Source organism: Pelophylax lessonae, assembly GCF_965119305.1.
Source record: "Pelophylax lessonae genome assembly, chromosome: 3".
Taxonomy (NCBI): domain Eukaryota; kingdom Metazoa; phylum Chordata; class Amphibia; order Anura; family Ranidae; genus Pelophylax; species Pelophylax lessonae.
The window spans coordinates 638384674-638411550 of record NC_138770.1 but is presented as its reverse complement, the minus strand read 5'-3'; the positions used below and the strand labels follow the sequence as shown (position 1 = coordinate 638411550).

The 26877-nt window shown below is 45.9% G+C and overlaps 2 protein-coding genes across 2 annotated transcripts in view; one reads left to right on the top strand and one right to left on the bottom strand.

Moving 5' to 3' along the window:
• CAMKMT (calmodulin-lysine N-methyltransferase) overlaps window positions 1–11606 on the bottom strand; it is a 641387-nt gene extending 629781 nt beyond the window's left edge. Inside the window, exons 1-2 of the mRNA XM_082249844.1 lie at window positions 11440–11606; window positions 4436–4608 (exon numbers count right to left, since the gene is read on the bottom strand). Of these exons, the coding sequence (XP_082105970.1) occupies window positions 4436–4608; window positions 11440–11541 (275 nt within the window). The 5' untranslated portion in view covers window positions 11542–11606. The remainder of the gene's footprint in view (window positions 1–4435; window positions 4609–11439) is intronic.
• Window positions 11607–11729: 123 nt separating this feature from the next.
• Window positions 11730–26877, top strand: part of PREPL (prolyl endopeptidase like) — an 87686-nt gene continuing 72538 nt past the window's right edge. The window contains exons 1-2 of the mRNA XM_082249843.1: window positions 11730–11747; window positions 20278–20476. Coding sequence (XP_082105969.1) covers window positions 20321–20476 — 156 coding nt within the window. The 5' untranslated portion in view covers window positions 11730–11747; window positions 20278–20320. The remainder of the gene's footprint in view (window positions 11748–20277; window positions 20477–26877) is intronic.

The window sequence follows — 26877 nt, the reverse complement described above, 5'->3', positions numbered from 1 at the left end:
CTCCATGTACAACGTACCTTGAAGAAAATGTCAACACCCCCCCACGGAGGACTGTATTAAAACTATTATTAAATATTACGGAAAAATATATATATATATTAGAGGGCTCCTAAAGTAAAAGAAAAAAAAAAAAAGTGCCCATTGCATTTTAATACCAGATTTTCATTATTTACAACAATGACCCGATCTTGTTTAGGTTGCTCTGGCCCTGGATCTCAGCAATGTATACAGAATAGTCATTATACAGGGAAATACGTCATTTATGCTGAATGCTACAAAATGCAAGTAATTGGAACCGGTCTCTTTGTGAAGATTACCCATTTAAGCTCCAGACAGTTTTAACCCCTTCATGACCAGGCCATTTTCTGCTATTCGGCACTGCGCTACTATAATTGGCATTTGCGCGGTCATGCAACACTGTACCCAAATTAAATTTATATACTTTTTCACACAAATAGTGAAATTTCATCGCTACTGGAATTTTTTAATATACATATAAAATGAAAAAAGACTGACAATTTTCAAAAATCAAACAACATTTTTTACTTCTATAAAAGCTAATTAACCACTTGCCGACCAGTCACGACCGGCAAAGCCGACCGGCAAGGTGGTTGCCGACCGGCAAAGTGGTTCGTTATCGTCCAGCGACGTAGGCGGCGCGCTCCCGCTGTTTTCATTCACAGCGGGAGTCGGGCCAGGGGAGGAGCGACGGCAATCGCCGCCGCTCTTCCCCGATCGTCGTGGAATCTAGTTTGGAGATCCACCCGCTTGTGTAAACAGAGCGGGCGGATCTCCTAAGTGACAGGGAGTGACAGATTGCAGGGTTCAGCATAGCTGAACATGTGATCTGTCCCTGACTCACTCAGTCACCTCCCCCCCCCCCCCACACGTCAGTAAGCACCAGGCATATATTAACCCCTCCCTCTCCAATAAAATGAACCCCTTCACTGCCAGTGTCATTTTTACAGTAACAGTGCATATGTATAGCACTGATTACTGCAGTAATGTCACTGGTACCCCCAAAAGTGTCAAAAATGTCAGTCAAGGGTCCGATCTGTCCGCCACAATGTCGCAGTCCCGCAAAAAACAAAAAAAAGTCGCAGATCGCCGCCATTACTCGTTAAAAAAAAACACCAAAAATGACAGAAATCTTTCCCTTAGTTAGTAAACGCAATAACTTTTGCGCAAACCAATCAAAATACGCTTATTGTGATTTTTTTTACCAAACCTAGGTAGCAGAAAACAAATTGGCCAAAAATTTAAACAAATTTTGATTTTTACATTTTTTTGGGGGGGAATTTCATACAAAAAATGTTAAAAATATTGTTATTTTTTCAAAATAAACGCTCTTTTTTGTTTATAGCACAAAAAGTAAAAATCGCACAGGTGATCAAATACCACCAAAAGAAAGCTCTGTTTGTGGGGAAAAAAAAGGACGTAAATTTCGTTTGGGTACGGCATTGCACGGCCGTGCAATTGTCAGTTAAAGTCGCACAGCGCCGAATTGCAAAAAGTGGCCTGGACGGAAGACAGCAAAATCCTCCGGTGGTAAAGTGGTTAATAAAAAGCATTTTTAAAAAAAATCTAAATTTCCTCATAAACCGAGGCCAAAATTAAATCTGCTACTGCTTTATTTTATTTGGGTGGAGTGAAAGTTATAGTCTACAAACGATTTATATATATATCTCAAGTCCATATCAGTATAGATATCCAGAATAATATTTCTAATGACTGAGATCTGATGTGTTTTCAAAGTGTTCCTTTAATTTTTTTGAGCAGTGTGTAATTATATATATACACACACAGCTCAAAAAAGTTAGAAAGAACACTTTGAAAACACATCAGATCTCAATCATTAGAAATATTATTCTGGATATCTATACTGATATGGACTGGGTAATGTGTTAGGAACAAAGGAAAGCCACATCGTTTGATGGAAATGAAATGATCACCCTACAGAGGGCTGAATTCAAAGACACCCCAAGAAATCAAAGTGGAAAAATTATGCAGCAGGCGAGTCCATTCTGCTGAAATTTCATTGCAGCAACTCAAAATGGTACTCAGTAGATTGTATGGCCCCCACGTGCTTGTATGCATGGCTGACAACATCAGGGCATGCTCCTAATGAGATGACGGATGGTGTCCTGGGGTATTTCCTCCTAGAACTAAACCAGGGCATCACTGAGCTCCTGAACAGACTGAGGTGCAATCCGGTGGCGTCCGATGGACCAAAACATAATGTCCCAGAGGTGTTCTATTGGATTTAGATAAGGCCATTCAATAGTATCAATGCCTTCATCCTCCAGGAACTGGCTGCATACTCTCGCCAAATGAGGCCAGGCATTGTCGTGCACCAGGAGGAATTCAGGACCCACTGCACCAGTCTAGGGTCTGACAATGGGTCCAAAGATTTCCAAAGATTTCATCCCAATACCTAATGGCAATCAGGGTGCCATTGACTAGACTGTAGAGGTCTGTGCTTCCCTCCATGGATATGCCACCCCAGATCATCACTGACCCACCACCAAACCAGTCATACTGAACAATGTTACAGGCAGCATAACGTTCTCCATGGCTTCTTCAGACCCTTTCATGGTCTGTCACACTATATATATATATATATATAGTGAAAAGGCCTGGCTTACAGTCTCCGCCCTATATCATCCCAAAGGTGTTCTATCGGGTTGAGGTCAGGCCAGTCAAGTTCCTCCACCCCACATCAGCATGTGCACAAGGGACGTGTATACGTGTTGCTGAGGGGCAGGGAATGCCTTGACAGCTTAAGATTGACGGCCCGCTGTGACACCCTCCTGGCAGGATAGTTTAGGTGGGTTCAGACTAGTATCCGGACATGCCTGAGCTCATCCCGAAACACAACTAAGGGAATGCAAGTATAAAATTGGGTTTAAACAATGTAAAAACCTCCCACAAAAGGCATTTTTAACCAGGTACAGGCAGAGATCCCAATGTGATAATGCAGGGCTTGACAAATTTGCTTTGAATCTAGGAGCCAGTTTTTTTTATTTTTTTTAACTAAAAGCTTTTTTTGCTATACGGGGCTGTGCTAATTTAACTGGTAATTGCGGACATGCAATACTGTATGCAAACAAAATTTATATCTTTTTTTTCACACAAATAGAGCTTTATTTTTTTTTTTTTGCGCTATAAATAAAAAAAAATAAAAAAAAAATAATAATTTTGAAAAACAACAATATTTTTTACTTTTTGCTATAAGGCTGCATTCACATGTCAGCGTATGATCGCGGGCAGAACCGCCGCGGTTCCGCCCGCGATTCAGAGATTTATTGCAAATCGCGGGACGCCTAGCGTTGCCCGTTGATTTGCAATAGCCCCCCAAACGCTGAGCGATGTTGCCGTGATTTACGCCCGCCGAATCGCGGCAACATCGCGCAAACAAAATCGCGGGACGCAATACGCTCCAAAGAAGCTCTTGTACTTTTTTGGAGCGTATTGCGTCCCGCGATTTTGTTTGCGCGATGTTGCCGCGATTCGGCGGGCGTAAATCGCGGCAACATCACTTGGCGTTTGGGGGGCTATTGCAAATCAACGGGCAACGCTAGGCGTCCCGCGATTTGCAATAAATCTCCGAATCGCGGGCGGAACCGCGGCGGTTCTGCCCGCGATCATACGCTGACATGTGAATGCAGCCTAAAACATATCTAATCAAAACAATTAAAACAATAACATTTCTTCATGAATTTAGGCCAAAATGTTCTCTGCTACATGTCTTTGGTAACAAAATCCCAATTAGGTTAATTGGTTTGCGTCAAAATTATAGTGCTACAAATGAAGGTGTGCATATATACTAGAATTTTTTTTTTTTGTTTTTATAGTAGTAATGGCGGCAATCATGGACCTATAGCAGGACTGAGATAGTACGGCGGGCATTCAGACACTGGCTAACTGACAATGATATCACCATTGACACGAATACAGTGATTAGTGCTAATAAAATGCACTGTCAGTGTACTAATGATACTGGGTAGGAAGGGGTTAACATCTGGGGCAAATAAAGGGTTAACTGTGTACCCTATGGAGTGTAATGTAACTGCACAGTTTTACTAAGGGATGTGCCATTTTTTGTCTCCCTGCATCCCCACTGTCAGTAAAGAAATCTGTGTTGTTTACAACACCGATCTCTCTCCGGTCACTCGTTCTGACGATCAGCAGGTCCCGGCCATGAATCATTGGACAGGACCCGGTGATCGGCATGTCATGGAGCCAGTGAGACTGCAGCCGGATGGAAGCGCATGCCCCGTACCCGGAAATGCAGAGTCACGAATCGCTCACGCCTGGTGCCAACATTGAATGGTCTGACACAAGCCCAGGCGCCAGGATGCAATTTCTAGTCGTCATGGTGACCTGGTGCCTTGGATTTGTTGAGCCCTGTATAACGTGCAAAGTCAGGGATTACCTTAAACACACACTGTACTCCGGGGAGAATCTACTTCTGTATTGGAGCCAGGTGTGCTGGTCATCTTCTGTCTTCTCTGTTATTGGAGTTACTGAGAAAAGCTGGAAAGAATTGAACCTTCTAACAGATACTTTCTGGAGGTTTTCTTCATCTACGCGTCTCCTTCTTAGTGCCTGGATAAAAGAGGGAAAAATGGATGTAATAAACAAAAGGTCTTTTATCAAAATATATTTATTATTTAGAGGTTTAGAGCCGGTTCACACTGAGGCGACACGAATTCGGGGGGCGACCTGTGAAGTCGCGTGCACCGCGACTTCAGCGCGACCTGCAGGGACTTCACATAATGGAAGTCTATGCAGGTCGCTCTGAGTTCGCCCCAAAGTAGTACAGGACCCTTTTTCTAAGTCAGGGCGACTTGTGTCGCTCCAATTAGAACGGGTCCTGTACTATTCAATGGACCGCGACCTACCGCGACTTGTCAGGCTGACAAGTCGCCTGACAAGTCGCGGCAGTGTGAATGGGCTCTTAAATTCAAGGAAAATGCAAGGTGGTCAATCCCTATATATCTGGATTCCTAAACTTCTCATATATAAAATGCTGAGATCAACATCGGTTACATGGTATATAAATACAAGAAAAAGAACAAAAAAAAAAAAAAAAAAGGGGGAGAGGAGAGCATGGTCAAATGTATTTAGGCTATTATTTAAAGTGAATGTAAAGTCTCTTTTCTCGTTTTTAAATAAAAAACACATTATACTTCCCTCCTCTGTGCGGTGGTTTTGTACAGAGCAGCCCGAATCCTCCTCTGGGGGCACCCGAGCTGAGCTGCACCTCCGTGTGTCCAATCAGACACGGAGCTGCTGCTCGGCCCCGCCCCTCTCTCTAATGATTGGCTTACTGACTTTGATTGACAGCAGTGCAAGCCAAGGGCACCGCGGTTGTATCTCAGCCAATCAGAAGAGAGAGTCCCAGGACGGCCGAGGGGATCATGGACATCGCTGGACAGAGATGGGGCTCAGGTAAGTATTAGGGGGTGCTCGGGGGGCTGCCATTCACAGAAGGCTTTTTATCTTAATGTATAGAATACATTAAGATAAAAAAAACCTTCTGACTTTACAACTCATTTAAGGCCATTTTCTTATTTTGGTTAAATGTTGTTAGGCGATAATTTAGGCTACAGTATATTCAGTTTGATGTTATTAGGCTATTGTTTTAGGCTATTTTTGAAGAAATGTTGTTAGGCTATTTTTTCTTCTGGTCGATTGTGGTTAGGCTATTGTTTTAGGCTATTTTCTCTTCTTGTTAAGGCTCCATGTACACGGGACGCTGGAAATGGACGTTTAGGAGCAGTTGGGCGTTTTTTTCAGAAGCCCCTGAACCCATCTATATTTTATCTTATCTGTCCATGTACATCAGGTCGTTTACAGTCATTTGCAGGCAGTTGAGTTCAGGGACTGTTTTTAGAACGCAATTATTTGCGTTCGAACGTGTGTTTCCCGGTGTTTCAAACGCACAAACGCGTCTGAACGCGATGACCCTCGTTTAGCGTTCGCGTTTTTCCATTTTAAAGGGGAATAATTTTTTTGACCTCTAGGAACGCTTCTAAACGCAAACGCCCGCAAACGCTGCTAAACGCCCGCTAAACGCGGGTACAAACGTGACCGAACGGACGTTTCAAACGTCCTAAAAATTCCAGCATTCAAAAGGGACTTTTAACAACGTCCCGTGTACATGGAGCCTTAATGTTGTTAAGCGATTGTTTTATGCTATTTTCTCTTCTGGTTGTGTGTGGTTAAGCTATTGTTTTAGGCTATTTTCTCTTCTCGTTAAATGTTGTTAGGCTATTGTTTCAACAAGAAAATAAATTGGCCTGAATGTTCTTAGGCAATTGTTTTAGGCTATTTTCTCTTCTGGTTAAATGTTGTTAGGCTATTGTTTTAGGCTATTTTCTCTTCTGGTTGTATGTTGTTAGGCTATTGTTTTAGGCTATTTTCTCTTCTCATTAAATGTTGTTAGGCTATTGTTTCAACAAGAAAATAAATTGGCCTGAATGTTCTTAGGCAATTGTTTTAGGCTATTTTCTCTTCTGGTTGTATGTGGTTAAGCTATTGTTTTAGGCTATTTTCTTTTCTGGTTGAATGTTGTTAGTCTATTGTTTCAACCAGAAAATAAATTGGCCTGAATGTTCTCGGGCAATTGTTTTAGGCTATTTTCTCTTCTGGTCGAATGTTCTTAGGCTATTGTTTTGGGCTATTTTTGGAGAAAATGTTTTTAGGCTGTTGCTTAGGTTATTTTATTTTCTGGTCAAAGGTTGTTAAGCTTTCCTATAACAGGAAGTTAGCCCCATTGGGTTTACAATAAAGGTAAATGAAAAAAATAAAAATAAATAAAAAAGTTCAAAAATTAAAAATTGTAACAAATAAAAAAAAAAAAAAAAAAAAGTAAAAGCACCCCCATTGCTCTACATATACATACAAATACGTACTGACGGCTCGTACCTGTGTGTAAACAACAGCTGCACCACACATTTGAGGGTCCTGAGTGGCTTCCCTGCTGCCTAGTGAATATGGGAGATCACTCCCATTCAGGAGCACCATTCGGAGAACACTTTGCATTCTCTTACCGGTTGCAGAAGTGGAGGAATCCTCCTTACTATCTGAGGATTAAGGGCGCGTGGTTGCAGACCCAGCAGGGTGACTCACTTTCACAAGGGCCGAACCAGATTCAGGATCTGATGGGGGGAGGGGAAGGCGGGGGGTGCTTTTTGCTAGCCTGTCGCCCAAAAGCCACCTCCACCCGGGACACCAAGAGCTCCAGGACCGCTGTCAGTGCATCGATGGATGGATGGGACCCGGAGGGCCCCGCAGCCTCAGAGAGTGGATCAGGTGGGGAGATGTGCTCCAAAGACTCGATGAGTCGCCAGGGGTACCCCACAAAAAAAAGGAGTAAAACACTGCTAAGGGACCACCCCCACCACTCTGGCAGCCCACCCGGTTGCCAGCCACAGAGCATCAATCGATCCTCAGTAGAGAGGGAGAGGACCCCTCCAGACTCACCACCCAGCAGAAACCAGGCACCACAGCTACCAGGAGAATCTGCACTGCATGAATGGCGATCAGGAATTGAAAAGATCCAGGAGTCAGCACCAGGGGATGAGGAGGGGCTCCCACTGCCAAAATAGCCACCCAGAGGGCTCCACTGTCATGGCCGCCGCTATTTTCAATCGTAAACCACCAAAAAATGGCTGCCGGACTACACAAACATGGCCGCCATGCATTAAGCACTGCAAGGGTAATTGCTTATTTTGTCTGGGTGAGAGGAGAAACAGTTTTACTTACCTGATGCTCCGCTCTACCGTGGTCAGTTCTCTAGCTATGCTGGGAACTCCGGGTGCTCTCCTCCAATGATCAGAGTTGTCCTGACACCCCCCCTCCTGCCACTCCCTGGGAAGATTAGTGTGCTTTTGCTTCTCCTGAGGGTGGATTTAATTTAACCACTTCAATACCGGGCACCTTCACCCCCTTCCTGCCCAGGCCAATTTTCAGCTTTTAGCACTGTTGCATTTTGAATGACAATTTCGCAATTATGCAACACTGCACCTAAACCAAATGTATGTCATTTTTTTCCCCAGAAATAGAGCTTTCTTTTGGTGGTATTTGATCACCGCATGGTTTTCTCTTTTTTGCTAAACAAATAAAAAAAGCCTGAAAGTTTGAAAAAAAAAAAAAAAAGTTTTTTTTGTTTATGTTACACAATTTTGTAAATAGATATGTTTTTTCCTGCACTGATGAGCACTGATGAGGCCGCACTGACAGGCACTGATGAGGCACTGATGGGGTGGCACTGATGGGCAGCACTGATGGGCACTGATAGGTAGCACTGATATGCAGCATTGGTGGGCACTGATAGGCGGCACTGATGGGGAGGGCACTGGCGGCTCTCTGAGCCCTGATTGCCATCCCTGGTGGCCATGGTGGGCATCCCTGGGGTTATGGGTTGGGCATCCCTGGTGGTTCTAGTGGCACCCCCCCCCCCAAGGGTCTGCACTGGTAATCAATGCTCTGATTACCAGTGCAGAAGCCCCCCCCCCCCCGTCAAGAGAGCCGCAGATCGGCTCTTCTCTACTCGCGCCTGTCAGGCACGAACTGAGGAAAGCCGATCAACGGCTCTTCCTGTGTACTATGTGACCAGCTGTGATTGGACATAGCTGGACACATGGTAAAGAGCCTACGTCAGAGTGACACGCCGCATCACCGACCGCCGTCATATGACGTCTGGTCAGGATAATGCAACCACCTTCCTGCCGTCATTTGCCTATAGGGCGGGCAGGAAGTGGTTAAATCAAGTCAAATTAAATCATATTTTCAGAAAACAACTATTATCTCCTCTGACCCGCTGTTGACTCACCAATAGCCCCATTCACTTTAATGGGACGGCTGGTGATGCGGCAGTAACACAACAAGGTGAGGGACGTGGTGGCAGCAGGTGAGCGGATGCCCGCTAACAGGCGCTGCCATGATGGATCTGAAATGACAGGTGCTCTTTAAATGTAAGGATTCATTCTTCCTGGTAGTTAGTGTAAAATTGTGTAAATGCATCAATGCAGTGCATGTTATCTCAGACCATACGCCGCACACTGCATCAAATTGGTCTGCATGGCTGTCATTTCAGAAGGAAGCCTCTTCTAAAGATGATGCACAAGAAACCCACAAACAGTTTGCTGAAGACAAGCAGACTAAGGACATGGATTGCTGGAACCATGTCCTGTAATCTGATGAGACCAACATAAACTTATTTGGTTCAGATGGTGTCAAGCGTGTGTGGCGGCAACCAGGTGAGGAGTACAAAGACAAGTGTGTCTTACCTACAGTCAAGCATGGTGGTGGGAGTGTCATGGTCTGGGGCTGCATGAGTGCTGCCAGCACTGGGGAGCTTCAGTTCATTGAGGGAACCATGAATGCCAACATGTATTGTGACATACTGAAGCAGAGCATGATCCCCTCCATTCAGGGACTGGGCTACAGGGCAATATTCCAACATAACGACTCCAAACACACCTCCAAGATGACCACTGCCTTGCTAAAGAAGCTGAGGTAAAGGTGATGGGCTGGCCAAGCATTTCTCCAGACCTAAACCCTATTGAGCATCTGTGGGACATCCTCAAACAGAAGGTGGAGGAGCGCAAGGTCTCTAACATCCACCAGCTCCGTGATGTCATCGTGGAGGAGTGGAAGAGGACTTCAGTGAACCTGTGAAGCTCTGGTGAACTCCATGCCCAAGGGGGTTAAAGAAGTGCTGGAAAATAATGGTGGCCACACAAAATATTGACACCTTGGGCCCAAATTGGACATTTTCCCATTTTAGGAGACATATCAATTGATCCTATATCTATCAACTCTAGATATACAATTCAAATAAAAATTGTATCTGTAAAGGAAAAAGATACATCGAAATATCTCTATAAACAACAATGAACTTCTAAGCCCCGCTTCACACTAGGGCGACCTGTGAGGCGACCTGGTCGCCTCACAGGTCGCCGCAGGTCGCCTCCCATAGGAAAGCTGCGGACCCGTTCTAATAGGAGCGACACAAGTCGCTCCGACGCAGAAAAAGGGTCCGGAGCTTCTTTGGGGCGACCCAGAGGGGACCGCCATAGACTTCAATGTTATGAAGTCCGTGGCGGCCGCTCCGAGGTCGCGGCGCGCTGCTCGCACCGCGATCTCGGAGGTCGCCCCTGAAAGTAGCGTCGCTCCTATGTGAACCGGTGTTCCGTGAGAATTACCTACCCGTGAGAAAAACCTACCCCTCGTCACTTCCGGTACTCGGCACTGTATGGAATGCAGCGGGTACATTAAAACAGCTGGGCTGCAATACAAATCATCTCCGCTCCTGTCCCGGTCACTTCCCTGATCTCGGATAGTAAATATAAAAGCGGCAGCGGCTGTATGAAAAGATAAATCACGGAGCCGAAAGCCGCTTGTATATTTACTTGCCGAGAGCAGGGAAGTGACCGGGACAGGAGCGGAGATGATTCGTATTGCCGCACAGCTGTTTTATGTAAGCGCCGCGTCGGTAGGTTTTTCTCTCGGTACACCGTGATCGTTTCATACTAGTGCGCATGCGCACTAGTAAGCTCCTCTGTTCTTCCATCACGTATCCGGGGCTCTGAGCATGCGCACTGCTGCGCTGCTCAGCTCTTTCTGGCCGGAAGTGACGAGGGGTAGGTAATTCTCACGGAACACCGGGGCTAAAGGAAAAAAACCACAAAAAAACAAAGAGCGAAACAAAGAAAAATGAAGATATAGCATATGCTCCTTTAATTACGATTAGGCTACAGATACAAGTTGCCTCCTGATCTCCCAGGTACAGATACAAGTTGCCCCCTGATCTCTCAGCTACAGCTGCAAGTTGCCCCCTGATCTCTCAGCTACAATTTGCCCCCTGATCTCTCAGCTACAGATACAAGTTGCCTCCTGATCTCCCAGGTACAAGTTGCCCCCTGATCTCTCAGCTACAGATACAAGTTGCCTCCTGATCTCCCAGGTACAAGTTGCCCCCTGATCTCTCAGCTACAGGTAGAAGTTGCCCCTGATCTCCCAGCTACAGATACAAGTTGCCCCCTGATCTCCCAGCTACAGATACAAGTTGCCCCCTGATCTCCCAGATACAAGTTGCCCCCTGATCTCCCAGGTACAAGTTGCCCCCTGATCTCCCAGCTACAGATACAAGTTGCCCCCTGATCTCCCAGGTACAAGTTGCCCCCTGATCTCCCAGCTACAGATACAAGTTGCCCCCTGATCTCTCAGCTACAGCTGCAAGTTGCCCCCTGATCTCTCAGCTACAGATACAAGTTGCCCCCTGATCTCTCAGCTACAGATACAAGTTGCCCCCTGATCTCTCAGCTACAGATACAAGTACAAGTTGCCCCCTGATCTCCCAGCTACAGATACAAGTTGCCCCCTGATCTCCCAGCTACAGATACAAGTTGCCCCCTGATTTCTCACCTGTCCCAGCAGCCTCCAGCGGGCTCTGGCAGCTCCAGCTGTGGCGGCCCCGCCCTCCTTCTGTGTACAGTCCATGTGTTCCTCTCCCCGGTCCCGGTCCATGTCTCTTTAGGTTATAAATCCGCCCGCCCGCCTGTCAAATTCTCTCCAGCAGCTTCCGAAACAAACAACACGCGAGCCGGTATCTTGGCCACACCCCTCCCTCCTACCAACCAATCGGAGACTTAGCGTTTATTCTTTCCGGAAGATAAAAGCTCAGCGCCGTGACACATCATCAGTGTGCGCCGGGTATGTACGCACGTGTAGCGGTGAAGTGCGGGCAGCTGGGGTCCAGCATTGGGTCGGGGCATAGATGTGTGGGCACCGCAGGGTTCTCCGTCTATCTTCATGGTGGGCGGTAATAATACTGCCATTGTAGGGCACACAGAGCTAGAAGAGCCTGGATAGTACTATAGGGGGAGCTATGAAGGCTGCTGTTGGGTGTTCTTTGCAATGTTAGGAAAATATATACATTATGTGTATGTATACATATATAAAATATACACATTTATTTTATTTATTTTTTTTGCTGGAATACTTATAACCCCCAGCAGACATTTGTTTTATACAGAGGCCCCAGAGCAGGGGGTCTGCAAGTAAAGGGCCAGTTTACTGTCCTGACTTTAGGGAAGCCAGACTGTGGGCAGTGAGGGTAGAAAATGTCCCAGGCCTGGCATCAGTGCAAGTAAATAATACCTTTAATGGGAGGGATGTTAACCACTTAAGCCCCGGAAGATTTTACCCCCTTCCTGACCAGGGCCTATTTTGCGATTCGGCACTGCGTGACTTTAATGGACAATTGCGCGGTTGTGCGACGCTGTACCTAAACGAATTTGACGTCCTTTTTTTCCCACAAACAGAGCTTTCTTTTGGTGGTATTTGATCACCTGTGCGATTTTTATCATGCGCTATAATCAAAAAAAGAGCGACAATTTTGCAAAAATAATATTTTCACATTTTTTTTTACATGAAATTCCCCCCCAAAAAAATGTAAAAATCAAAATTTTTTAACATTTTCGGCCAATTTGTTTTATGCTACATATGTTTGGTAAAAAAATTGCAAAAAGTGTATTTTGATTGGTTTGTGCAAAAGTTATTGCGTTTACTAACAAAGGGAAAGATTTTTGTCATTTTTGTTGTTTTTTTTTTTTAACACGTAATGGCGGCGATCTGCTTTTTTCTTTTTGCGGGACTGCGACATTGCGGCGGACAGACCGGACCCTTGACTGACATTTTTGACACTTTTGGGGTTACCAGTGACATTACTACAGTAATCAGTGCTATACATATATATGCATTGTTACTGTAAAATGACACTGGCAGTGAAGGGGTTAACTTTTTTGTGAGGGAGGGGTTATGTGTGTCCCTAGGGGTGTGATTCTAACTGTGATTGGCTGTGGCTTGAGGTGTAAGAACAGTGATCAACGGTTCTACATAGTAAAACCGTAGGATCACTATTCCTACACAGGGGAGAATGACAGGCGGCTTGTTTACATCAGCTGCCTGCCTTTCTCCCGCTCTACCGACGATTGCGAGTGACCGGCGGACATCGGGTCCGCCGGTCACACGCGCGGGGGGGTCCGTGACCGAGCGGGAGCGCGCCTCCGGGGGGGGGGGGCGCACTCACTCCCTAGACCCTCACAGGCTAGTGACGTAGTACTACGTGTCTTTGCCTGTGAGGGGCTGACCGCCGCAGTAAATAGTCGTGCGGCGGTCGGCAAGTGGTTAAAGGTAATTTCCACCCTCCACGAAAATATGAAGTTGGCAGCTACACATACTGTACACATACTGTACACATACTGTAGCTGCTGACTTTTACTATTAAGATATTTGTCTGTCCAGGGATCCTACGATGTCGGCACCGCAACCAATTTTCAGATCAGCTTTTGGGTGCTGCTGCCGCCATTCATGGTAAGGGAAAATGGCAGTGAAGCCTTTTGGCGTCCCAGCCGGATCCCTGCTGCACTTTAGGAGCTGGGGCGAACCTCCAAGTGACCTCGCTGCGGCAGGGTCTCACAGAATTGGGGATGGGTACCTGTCAAAAACAGGTATCCTTCCTGTTTAACCCATTAGCAGGACAGGAATCTGCTCCTTTGTGTAAGGAGGAACAGGATGAGCACTGCCAGAGCCCTACAAAATGACCTCCAGCAGGCCACTGGTGTGAATGTCTCTAACCAATAAGAAACAGACTTCATGAGGGTGGCCTGAGGGTCCGACGTCCTCTAGTGGGCCCTGTGCTCACTGCCTGGCACCATGGAGCTCAATTGCCATTAAACACCAGAAATTGCTTTTCACAGATGAGAGCAGGTTCACCCTGAGCACATGTGACAGATGGGAAAGGGTGTGGAGAATGTTATACTGCCTGTAACTTCGTTCAGCACAGCCGGTTGGCTGGTAGGTCAGTGATGGTCTGGGGAGGCATATTCATGGAGGGATGCACAGACTTCTACAGGCTAGACAATTTTTTGGTCCACAGCAGAATCGGATCGCATGGTGGTTCAAACCAGTGTGATCCGATTCATGTGCGAACTGTCAGATCGCACTGCGATCTGATCTGGGAGTGTCGTTAACTTTGAATTGACACCCCCAGCGTATCGCATATGGCAGTGTGAACTGTCTGTGCTGCAGATGCGATGTGGGAACACACAGTAGATTCGCAGTGTTCCCACATCACACTAATGTGAACCAGGACTTAAAGTGGAACTCCAGACTACAATTCCATTATAGATGCTCATAAGTAACATTAAAATAATTGTCACAATGACATCGTGTGAAGTCACTACAGCCCGACGTCCTTCCGGCCACAGATCCCACGCCAGCTTACGTTCCAGCCTGGTTACAGGTCCTGGCTGCATCTCTCCCTGCCTGTCAGCTTTTCTGGCAACGACCTTGGACAACAAGGCAAGGGTTGCACTCTCATCCTTCTTTTGAGTGCAATCCTTTTATTACTTGTGTGTTTTTAAATTATCTAAATAGATACACTGAGATGGCGGGGCCTTCTTTTTGCTTTTTGTTCGCAGATCAAACAGAAGCAGCTTCCTTGGCTGTAAAGGATAGGAGGGTTTAATTCTGGTTTAGGACTGTCAGCAGATCGACCTCTACAAACTTGGCAGTGCCTAAAAGTGAAGAGCAATTGAGCATGTGCAGAGCAGGGCGAGACAGTGTATTACTGGATTTTAAACAGTATTGGTATTTATTTATATAGCTATACCTGCAAAAGGGACCAGCCTGAAGTGATCTAGCAGGACTTTATTTCCTGACTAAATTTCTACTTTAAAGGCCCGTACACACGTACCGATCGTCGGCCGAAAAGCTTTGGCCGACGACCGATCTGCCGATTGTAGGCTTGTTAGTATGATGCCTCCGACAGCCGACAGCGCACATTCGGCCGAAAAGAATCTGTCATGCAAGCATTAAAATTTTTGTATGCCGACACCAGAACGGCCGATTGTTCGCCAGTCAGTACAGAATTCAGCCGACAGACCGCAGATTTGCAAGACTGGGCATGCTCAGAAAAGGAAAAACACAGGGAAAGTTAACCATCACATGACATCACTTCTGCAGTCGGCTGTAGTCGGCAGACAAAATTCTTGTGCAGTCTTTTGCACTTTTCAACAGACACGACAGCCCGGGGACAAAAGACGGCCGATCGTTCGGCCGACGATCGGTACGTGTGTACGGGGCTTTAGTTGCATGGTACCTGTGGTCAGTGGGGGAAATAGTGCCTCATCATTGGTGTCATTGGGGGAAATAGTGTCCTATCATTTTGGAGTTTGGAGACCACTGCCCTAGAGACTAAAATGGTGGATGTTGCATATTTTTATGTCACACGATATTTGCACATGAGTTTTTGCAAAACAAATGGGAAAAAAAAATACACTTTCATTAATTTTATTGTACAAATACACAATATAATACCCAATTGTTTGGTAAACTAAAAAAAAAATTATGTTATGCTGAGTTAGAGCTGCACGAATAATCGTTAAAAAAATCGCAATCTCGATTCACCCCCCTCACAATCTTAAAACTGTATGTCCTCGGCTCTGTAAGCCGTTCTCTGCTCACAGCTGTCAAAAAAAAAAAAAAAGAGCCTCCGGCAAATGTTTATTAACATTGTTCAGGCTGCTAGATGACTATAAACACAATGTTTTACAATGTATCTTTTTGTTCTTTTAGATGAGAGGAATGAACTTCCTCTGTAAGTGAGGGCAGTTTAACCACTTGCCGACTGCCGCACGACTATTTAAGTCGGCGGTCAGCCCCTCACAGGCAAAGCGACGTAGGGCTACGTCGCTAGCCTGTGATGGCCTAGGGAGCAAGCGCGCGCCGCCGGAGGCGCGCTCCCGCTCGGTCACGGACCCCCCCGCGTGTGTGCCCGGCGGACCCGATGTCTGCCGGTCACTCGCGGTTGTCCGTTAGAGCGGGAGAAAGGCAGGCGGCTAATGTAAACACAGCCGCCTGTCATTCTCCCTGGTGTAGGAATGGTGATCATACGGTTCTACTATGTAGGACCGTTGATCTCTGTTCCTACACCTCAAGCCACAGCCAATCACAGTTAGAAGCACGCCCCTAGGGACACACACAACCCCTCCCTCTCAAAAAAAGTTAACCCCTTCACTGCCAGTGTCATTTTTACAGTAACAGTGCATATGTATAGCACTGATTACTGTAGAAATGTCACTGGTAACCCCAAAAGTGCCAAAAATGCCAGTCAATGGTCCGTTCTGTCCGCCACAATGTCGCAGTCCCGCAAAAAAATCGTAGATCACCGCCATTACGCGTTAAAAAAAAAAACAACAAAAATGACAAAAATCTTTCCCTTTGTTAGTAAACGCAATAACTTTTGCGCAAACCAATCAAAATACACTTTTTGCGATTTTTTTTTACCAAACTGTGATGTAATATTGTTATTTTTGCTAAATTGACGCTGTTTTTCTGTTTATAGCGCAAAAAGTAAGAATCGCACAGGTGATCAAATACCACCAAAAGAAAGCTCTGTTTGTGGGAAAAAAAGGACGTTAAATTCGTTTAGGTACAGCGTCGCACGACCGTGCAATTGTCCGTTAAAGTCACGCAGTGCCGAATCGCAAAATAGGCCCTGGTCAGGAAGGGGGTAAAATCTTCCGGGGCTTAAGTGGTTAAAGACAGCCTTTTTCTGACACATGTTTGCAATTAAAATAAGTATTTTTTGTTAGCAAATTACTTAGAACCCCCAAACATTATGTTTATTTTTTTTAGCAGAGACCATAGAGAATAAAATAGCGATCGTTGTGATCTTTTGTCACACTGTATTCGCGCAGAAGTCTTTCAAAGGCAGTTTTTTGGGAAAAAAATACACTTAAATGAATAAAAAAAAAAGAGCCAGTAAAGTTGGCACAATTTTTTTTGTATAATGTAAAAGATGACGTTACGCAGAGAATCGTGATCTTTATTCGAAGCAAATAAATTGTGATTTTCATTTTATCCAGAATCGTGCAGCTCTATGCTGAGTGAATAGTTACCAAACACATCATGCTTTAAAATGCGTCCACCCGTGCAGCTGTGGTACCTAAAAATCTCCATAGGCAACACTTTAAACGCCTTTACATGTCACAAGTTTAGAGTTACGTAGGAGGTCTGGTTCTAAAATTTTTGCTTTCTCTCTAACGTTTGTTGCGATATCACTTGTGGTGTGTGATTACCGTTTACATATGCATGCAGGACCTACGTGCGCATTTGCGTGTACGAACAGGAGCACTTTAACATTTTTTTTTCTCAGTTTTATTTTGTTTATATTTACATTTTTTTTTTTAATCAACTTTATTGTTGTTACAAGGGATGAACAACATCCCTTGTAATAGCATGGGCCATAATAGGTCCTCTTTATTTAGATATCTGGGGTCTATTAGACCCCAGATCTCTCCTCTGGCCTCCAATGCAGCCAATCAGACACAGATCGGCCTGATTGGCTGCTTTACTGCCCATTAACAGTCAGGTAAACAAAGGACAGAAACCAGAAGTGGCAAAATCCTTGTTGCTTCCTGTTTGTGATGTTACGCAGTGGAAGGAACAACATTCGTTCTCCTCACTGTGTGCCCAGAGTTTGATGCTGACAATCGCATCCTTACTGGGCTCTTCGATTGCAAGGGCAAAGGCAGCGGCGGGAGGGGGGGTGGGATCCCCTTCCGCCGCCTGTAAAAGTAATCTAGCGGATCGTTAGCTGCTCGGATGGCTTTTATTTTGTAGGGAATCGCCGGCCCAACAAAATCATCTTGATCATTGCTGCTGCAATGGCTGAGATATCACTCTTCCCGTCTGAGAACATTTATATATGTACAGTGGACAGAACACAAAACAGAACTTTTTTTTTTAAGTCTTGTATAGAGTGGAGAGGGATTAGAACGCTTTTTAATTTTTTATTGCTGTCTGTGTCCCCGTTAGGGAGATTCCCCCTCTCCATTTATGAACCAACCTTGGCAACAACTTTATAGTAGAAAAAAAAATCTACTTTATTAAAAGAGTAAAATGTTCCATAGCACAACCCAGTCCAGAAAGATACTTTATTCATAACCTCCCTTTCTATTTGTCCCGTTTACTGTTGTCGCTGAAAGTGAAAGAAAATCCCAAATTTTGGGGTGACACCAGAACAGGTATAAAGGGAATGTTCCACTGGGGACACTAGTTCTTCCGGCAACCAGGGATTCCCTCACTATGGGGGAATTTCCACTCGCTTCCTGTTTTGGCTATGGGACAGGAAATGAAAGGAAATCTCCCCAATGGGACACAGGTAGCAAAAAATATCCTGACATGGGTTATACCCCTCCCTTACTCTATCCAAAATAAGAAGGAAAAAACGTTTTGCCTCTAGTACTACTTAAAGTGATAGTATCACCTTTTTTTTTTTTTTAAAGAACCTTCAGCTACATTCAGTGCTGGGTTCCAGCTGTGAGACAAAGACTTCCCATCTCACACCTGGGACAAAATAAGAGTCGGTCTGAGCGTCGCTCAGCCATTCATAGGCAGCTTTGTAGTCTGTGAATGAATGCAAAGCTTCCTCTGGTTGGGTGAGTTGAAGAGTGTGATGTCATCAGACAATCAGAGCACTTTTGAGGAAAGGGAAAGATAACAATGATTTTAAGCTGTTTATAAAGTGTTGTGGAATGTCAAACGACATAGGTAGATGACAAAAATAAAGTGCAGCCATAAGAAACTGCAATGAAAAAAGTAACCTCTTCCTGCTGACGTGGCTCATATATGCAGCCTTATGTAAACACTTTTCTGTGCTGAGAGTGTGCGCCCTGTGAACTTCCAACACAGGGACCGGAAAGCTCCTGATGTATACTTGCTGTTGGGAGGTTTCCGATCATGTGACAGCAGTCACATGACTCGTATGCCCACCTCCTGACATTTATAAACTCTTAAAGGGCCAGGGGGGGGGGGGGGTTCAGCAGGAACAGGTTAATTAAAGTGGAGATCCACCCTAAAAAATTTTTTTCACTGTTGGGTGCTCTAAATTACCTGTAAAACAATTGGATAATTTTTTTTTTTTATTCACTTACCTTGTTTTTAAAGAAAATATACTTACCTTACTTCCTCTTCCTCCCTCTGCAGCCACGGCCTGCTGTCTCTTCCTGCTTGCGTTGACTCCTGGGAGATGAGCGTCATCGCTCCCAGGAATCAATGCACCTGCACCGGCCCCGCTTGTCAGTTCCGGCGCAGGCACGTCATTCCCTGCTAAACAGCTTCTGGGCATGCCCAGAATCTGTGCAGGGATGACGCACCTGCGCCGGAACTGACCAGCGGGGCCGGTGCAGGGCATTCTGAGACTGCAGAGGATGCCGAAGAGGACGCCCTGGCTTCAGCTGCCCACACCTGAGATGGCAGCGCTGGACAAGAAATTTTCAAGGTAAGTATTTCTTCTAAAAGGTAAGTGCGACCCGGGACAGTTCAGAGGCTATCCATTCAGAAATGCACTAGCCCTGACTGTCCCGGGGGTATTTTTTATCAAAATTCTTTTTTTCAGGCCGGAACTCCGCTTTAAGGGTCAACACTACTGCTCGTTACTGCAACGCATGCAACATACACTGGCTATTTATTCTAAATGGCACCCAACATACCTTACTGATGGACATGCTTTGCTGTGCAACATAAGGCTACACGCTAATGTGCATTCTGGTGCACTATGCTGCCAGAAACCGCCTGTGTAGTGCATTAGGCACTAAATATGCCCTGTGCATGTAACATGCATTCCAGTAATGTGAGAAGTACTGTGGACCCTTAAATAAAACCTTTTTCTATAAAGTTTCTTATAGCTGACCCAACCATGTTTCTAATATTAGAATTTATAAAAATATAATAAAAGTTTATAATATTAAAATTAGATATAAGATATACATTAGTCAGCTAGATTTTTTTGTTGTCTATAACTATCCTGTTTTAAGGCTGCATTTACACCTATCTGTTTTTGGGCAGATTGGTGTTCCATTTAAATGAATGGAAACGTGTAACAATCCAGTTTGCTTTGCTCATGAATGCCTTAAAATGCACATCCTCCTGCGCTTCCATTGAGTTCAGTGGAAATGCATGTGAAATAAAATCAAAAAGTGGGATGTGTGTTGTGTCTGGCCATGTCAAATTTGCCTGCCTTTATTATGGCTCAGTATGACATTTGAGTGCAGGGAAAGGCAATGTTTTCTTTCTTTTTTATGTTGGGGTTGTGTTATATATGTGCTTAGCAGAGCCTCTTTTTAAATCCACACACTTTCCAGTACCGTTATTGATAACATCCATATTTTTTATTCTTTCCTTTGCCAGGCTGAGATCCATCAAGTCACTGGGATTTTGGCAACGAACATGCGATGAAATGAAAGTTGGGTTATTTATGAGAGCGGCCGTGTTGCATCTCAGAAACTGGTCGCAACTAACGACTGTTCAAAAACCAGGTTGCTTTGCATGCTTTGCAAACCGCTACAAGCGATATTTAGGAATCCAGCCATACAGGAGTCTACCCACCTGGCAGGTTTGTAGCATAATATATTATTATACTCTAAGGAAGCACCAAAACCAGAGGGCCTCGCTGAGATACAGTGCGTTGAAAAAGTATTCATACCCCTTGAAATGTTCCACATTTTGTCATGTTACAACCAAAAATGTAAATGTATTTTATTGGGATTTTATGTGATAGACCAACACAAAGTGGCACATAATTGTGAAGTGGAAGAAAAATGATAAATGGTTTTTAAAACCTTTTACAATTAATATCTGAAAAGTGTGGCGTGCATTTGTATTCAGCCCCCCTTTACTCTGATACCCCATCTAGTGGAACTAATTGCCTTTAGAAGTCACCTAATTAGTAAATATAGTCCACCTGTGTGTAAGTTTATCTCAGTATAAATACAGCTACTCTGTGAAGCCAAAGGCCCCTTTCACACAGGCGGACCGTTCAGATCCGCCTGTCCGTTTTTTTGGCGGATCTGAACGGTCCCCCCATGCATTCCTATGGGGCATCGGATGTCAGCGGAGACATGTCCACTGACACCCGATCCGATCCGTCAAATCTGGACGGATGGAAACCCTATTTTCCAACCGTCCAGCGGATCGGATGGGATCGGATAAGAACAGACCGACGGTCCGTTCCCATCCGATTTCCCCCATAGAGATGCATGGGGAACTGACAGCTGTGTCTCCGCACACAGCTGTCATTCTCCTGCTCAGCGGGGGATCGGCGGCTCGTTCCCCCGCTGAGAAAAACGGAATCCGTCCGACGGACGGATAGTGTGAAAGGAGCCTAAGGCCCCTTTCACACAGTCCGTCCGTCGGACGGACTGCGTTTATCTCAGCGGGGGATCGAGCCGCCGATCCCCCGCTGAGCAGGTGGATGACAACTGTGTCTCCACACTGTGTGCGGAGACACAGCTGTCAGTTCCCCATACATCCCTATGGGGGAATCGGATGGGAACAGACCGTCGGTCCGTTCTCATCCGATCCGATCCACTGGACGGATGGAAAATAGGGTTTCCATCCGTCCAGATTTGACGGATCGGATGTCAGCGGACATGTCTCCGCTGACATCCGATGCCCCATATGGATACATGGGGGGGGACCGTTCAGATCCGCCAAAAAAACGGACAGGCGGATCTGAACGGTCCGCCTGTGTGAAAAGGGGCCTAAGAGAACCTTAGTGAACAAACAGCATCATAAAGGCCAATGAACACACCAGACAGGTCAGGGATAAAGTTGTGGAGAAGTTTAAAGCAGAGTTAGGTTATAAAAAAATATCCCAAGCTTTGAACATCTCACAGAGCACTGTTCAATCCATCATCTGAAAATGGAAAGAATATGGCACAACCAAGGCATGGCCATCCACCTAAACTGACAGGCTGGGCAAGGAAAGCATTAAGTGTGGTCATACAACACTGAACCCAACCTAAGTTTATATAATTTCTTTCCCCACAAATAGTTTTTTTTTTTTTTGGTGGTATTTGATCACCACTCGGTTTTTTAGTATTTATTATATAAGCAAAAAAAGGCCAACAATTCTGAATGTTTTTTATTTTCTGCTATAAACCATATCCAGTAAAAAAAATTTAAAAATCAAACTTTTTCATAAATTTAGGCCAAATTGTATTCTGCTACATATTTTTGATAAAAAAATCCCCAAAAGTGATTATATCGATTGGTTTGCGCAAAAGTTAGAGCACCTACAAACTATGGGATATATATATATACTGGGATTTTTAATTTTTTTTTTTTTATACTAGTAATGGCGGTGATCAGTGACTTAAAGGTTGGACTGCGATAGTATGGCGGGCAATCTGACACTTTGTGGGAACCAGTGACACTAATATAGTGATCAGTGCTAAAAAAAAAACACTGACACTGGCTAGGAAGGGGTTAACATCAAGGGGCCATTAATGGGTTAAATGTGTGTGTAACAGTGATTGATGAATTCACTGTGTGCTAAGGGAAGTGCCCCCCCCCCCCCTACTTGAAAGAGCTGGCTCATGTACTAGATACATGATGCAGCTCAGGAGAGCTGCTCTGCTCCTGTACTCCTACATGAGGCAGTCAGCAAGGAGTTAAATAGCAGGCACACTTTTCTCTATCGCTCATTGACAGACGTAGTCTTCTTGATTCTCAAGAGCTGGGTTATGTTGTCTCCGCAGGAGTAGGACTAGGCAGAATGACAAAAACGTTCTGGCTCCACCCTAGGGGGCAGTCCCTGAGGGTATATCCTCCCTCTCTCTGCTACAGGGAATCAGTTTTTTTCTGTCTAGTCAGGAGTAAGGACCTAAGTTCCTTGCTGGGATCTTTTGGTCCTGGCAAGACTTTTTTTCTTTAAGAAAAAAGACATTTTTTAGGTAGTTTTCTCCAGTGTTTTTTTCCTGTGAGATCTTCAAGCAAAGATGCCGGACTGGGCGACACTTGTGGTCACCCCAGCCGGCCTACGAGCGCGTGCAGACCAGGCATTGCGCTTGGTCGGCCGCGACATATTCAAGTAAGTATGCGGGGCCGGGCGACGGGCTGGATGTGAATCCAGTGGTCACCCCGGTCTCTGCCTAAAAGCGCGTGCAGACCAGTGCGCTGAGTCGGCCGCGACGGAGTCCCAGTAAAGGGACTGACTTTGCGAGTTAAAAGCTCGCTTGGACGCCAGGACCAGAGAGTCGAGGCGTCCACAAACCCCCACCTCGGTGGAGAGGGTATTATGAAGAGAGGGTGCCTGTCGGTTCGGTATGGTGAGTAAAACGTTCCCTTTTTTTCCTCATTTATGAGGCAGTATATATTATGGGCCCCTCCATATATGGTCAGTATATATCTGACACTTACAAGTCCCCCTTGTAATACAGCATGTGTTGTGGGAAGTGGACTTGGTTCAAGAGCTAACACTCTACCCAGCAGACTGTAACATTACAGCAAACATAGGAGGTATAATCCTACCTTATGTGCAGTGTATCTCTGTAGATCCATATGTCACCTCTCAGCAGAGTGCAGGTGGATGTGCTGGGAAGACGATATCGGCGGTCCGCCGCCATTTTGCCGTAGACCGTATGCATGTATGTCCTCAGGTCACGCCGGCCGCCATGTTTTTGGAGTCTTATGTCTCTTCTATGGGGGCGGCCATGTTTTGTGAGCCCAGCTTCCTCGTGGAGGGCTGGGAACGCCGGAAGGCGTACACAGGGGGTGGAGCCACGCCTTCTGCCCGGGAAAAAGCAAACAGCTCCTTCCAGTCTGTGTAAGACAGACGCTGGCTGCAGTTTGTTGGAAACTACACTGCATCGGTTGGTGAGCCTTGGGGGTCCCTCTCTCTCTCTCTCTCTGGGTCGAGAAGCAGGTACTCTGAGGGGCGCTATTGCGCTAGGGGGAGACACACAAAAAAAAAAAAAAAAAAAGAGTTTTTTTGTTTATTGCTGGCAAAAGTGTCCTGTATTAACATGGACCCTGCCACTCATGTATCTCCTCCGGATCCCCTCGAGGGGTCTGCGGGATCCTCCAGCACCCCATTGACAATTGAATCTTTGTCAGCCATTATGGAAACTTTTGTGTCCCGGGTGGAAGTGGCTTGTCAGGGACAGGGCGCAAGAAAGCGACCCCCGCCTAACCCCTTATTATCTGAAACCTCGGATTCAGACTCTGAGCCTATTTCTGCAGTTGCAGGTACTTCATCTGGTATTGGTGTCTCGGGTCCTGTCTCTTCAGACAGTGAGGAGGATGTTTCGGCATCAGCCATAGCCCGAGAGGAAGCGTTGGTAAACGCACTCATTGTATCTGTTCAAGAGACTTTAAGGTTACAGGGTATTCCATCAGAAATAGCTGAAACTGAGATCCCTTTTGGGACTAAAAAGCGCATCAAAGTGGCAAAGGTTTTTCCATTGCCCAAATGTTTTGGCAATCCAATCGATGAAGAATGGCGTCTGCCAAAACGCACTTTTAATATTTCCAAACGCATTGACAGGCGTTATCCGTTTGAGGAAACCCTTATTAAGAAATGGACAGAACCACCTGTGGTGGATTCACCAATTGCTAGATTGAATAAAGCCACGGTTATTCCTTTGGAAGACGCTCCGTCTTTTAAAGATCCAGTGGATCGCAAGATAGAAGCTATGTCTCGCACCATGTTTTCCTTGATTGGATCAGCTTTCAGGCCAATAATTGCTATTGGTCTGGTTTCGCAGGCTGTAACTGAATGGACCAAGTGGTTACGCCGGGACTTAGAAGAAGTCCCTCAGGCGGTATCAGATTTGTTGGAACAAATGATACAGGGGTTACAGTTTGTATGTGATGCGGCGTTAGACGCCACTCCATTAATGGCGCGAGCATCAGTCTCAGCAGTGGTTCTCAGGCGCACACGGTGGCTAAAAGGTTGGATAGCCGACCAAGGTTCCAAGAAAGCATTGGCTAATATCCCCTTTTCAGGAGAACGTCTATTTGGAGCCAACTTAGATGAGATCATTAAGGATCTCACCGGTGGAAAAAGCACCTTTTTACCGCAAAATTTTAAAGGTAGAGGAACTCGTCAAAGACGAGGGCCTTCTTTTTCTGCTCACAAGAGGTTTTTTCGTCCAGCGGGTGAAAAAACTAAGTCCTCCAAGCCTCCTGTAGGAGGCATCAGGGGTCGTTGGTCGGGCAAACAAAAGCCCGCCCCCTCCAGACCTGAAGATAAACCATCCAAAGCCTGAAGGTGCGCCCCCACCCATAACTGGGGTGGGGGGACGTCTTCGCCGGTTCCCGGATCCATGGCTTTCCAGAATCCCGGACAAATGGGTTTGCGAAGTCATAAAGTCAGGGTACAAGATCGAGTTTCGATCTCTCCCACCGGCGCGATTCTTCCCTTCCAATATCCGACTATCTCCGGATCGTCTAGAAGATCTGCGGAGAGCAGTCACAGATCTACTACAACAAGGAGTGGTAGTCCACGTTCCTTGGACAGAACGGTTTCAGGGGTTTTATTCAAACCTGTTTACAATACCCAGGAAAGAGGGCAAAGTGCGTCCAATTCTGGACTTAAGAGCACTCAATTCTTTCGTCAACATAAGAAGATTCAGAATGGAGTCCATTCGCACGGTAGCAGCCTTCCTGCATCCAGGGGATGTCCTAGCGTCCATAGACATCAAGGACGCCTATCTTCACATTCCCATTTTCGCAGGACATCAGCGTTTTCTACGCTTTTCCGTAGAGGAGAACCACTATCAGTTTGTGGCGTTACCTTTCGGTCTCGCCACGGCTCCGCGGGTCTTCACAAAAGTGTTGGCCCCAATGTTGGCACTTCTGCGCCAAAGAGGTATATCGATTCTAGGTTACCTAGACGATCTTCTGCTTCATGCAGAGTCTCCTCAGACCTTGCTACAAAACATAGAAATTACTATGATTTCTTTACAGGAATTCGGGTGGCTGGTGAACCAGCAAAAGTCCTTTCTGGTTCCCACCCAGAGGCTCGAATATCTGGGTCTAATTCTAGACACAGTCAGGACAAGAGTGTTTCTTCCGGTAGGGAAACTTCGAAAGATTCAATCAGCAGTCCAGTTGTTACTGTCCAACAGCTGGTCTTCCCTTCGGACTTGCATGAGGGTTCTGGGGTTGATGGTGGCTTCATTCGAAGCAGTCCCATTTGCCCAGTCCCATACCCGAATTCTTCAGCAAGAGATTCTCCTCAGATGGAATCGGAATCCGGAATCCCTGGACAATCAGATACGATTGAGCAAACAGACCAGAGAGTCTCTGGTTTGGTGGCTTCGGTCTCCAATGCTCAGCCAGGGAAAGTCATTTCTGCCAATATATTGGACGATAGTGACCACGGATGCCAGTCTATCCGGATGGGGAGGAATTCTCGGTCAATTATCTGCCCAGGGACTTTGGTCCCCGGAAGAATCCAGATTACCGATAAATGTATTGGAACTGAGAGCGATCAGACTTTGTCTGATTCACTGGACCGAGCAGCTCCAGGGCAGCCCGGTTCGGATCCAGTCGGACAATGCCACGGCCGTGGCTTATGTCAATCATCAGGGGGGCACCAAGAGTGTCCGAGCGGCCAAAGAAGTGGCTTGCATTCTTCGCTGGGCGGAACGATTTGTTCCAGCTATCTCTGCGGTGTTCATTCCGGGGGTGGAGAATTGGCAGGCAGATTATCTCAGCCGTCAGACCCTGGATCAGGGGGAATGGTCCCTCCATCCAGACGTTTTCCACCAGTTGTGCCTACGGTGGGGCACCCCGGATGTGGATCTGTTGGCATCACGATTCAACAGGAAAGTTCAGAGATTCGTGGCTCGCTCCCGCGATCCTCTAGCAGAAACCGCAGACGCACTGATCGCCCCGTGGGGGCAATACCAGCTAATATATGCCTTCCCTCCTCTCGCGTTACTGCCAAGACTTCTTCGCAGGGTAGAGGAGGAAGGAATCCCAGTAATCCTGGTAGCTCCGGACTGG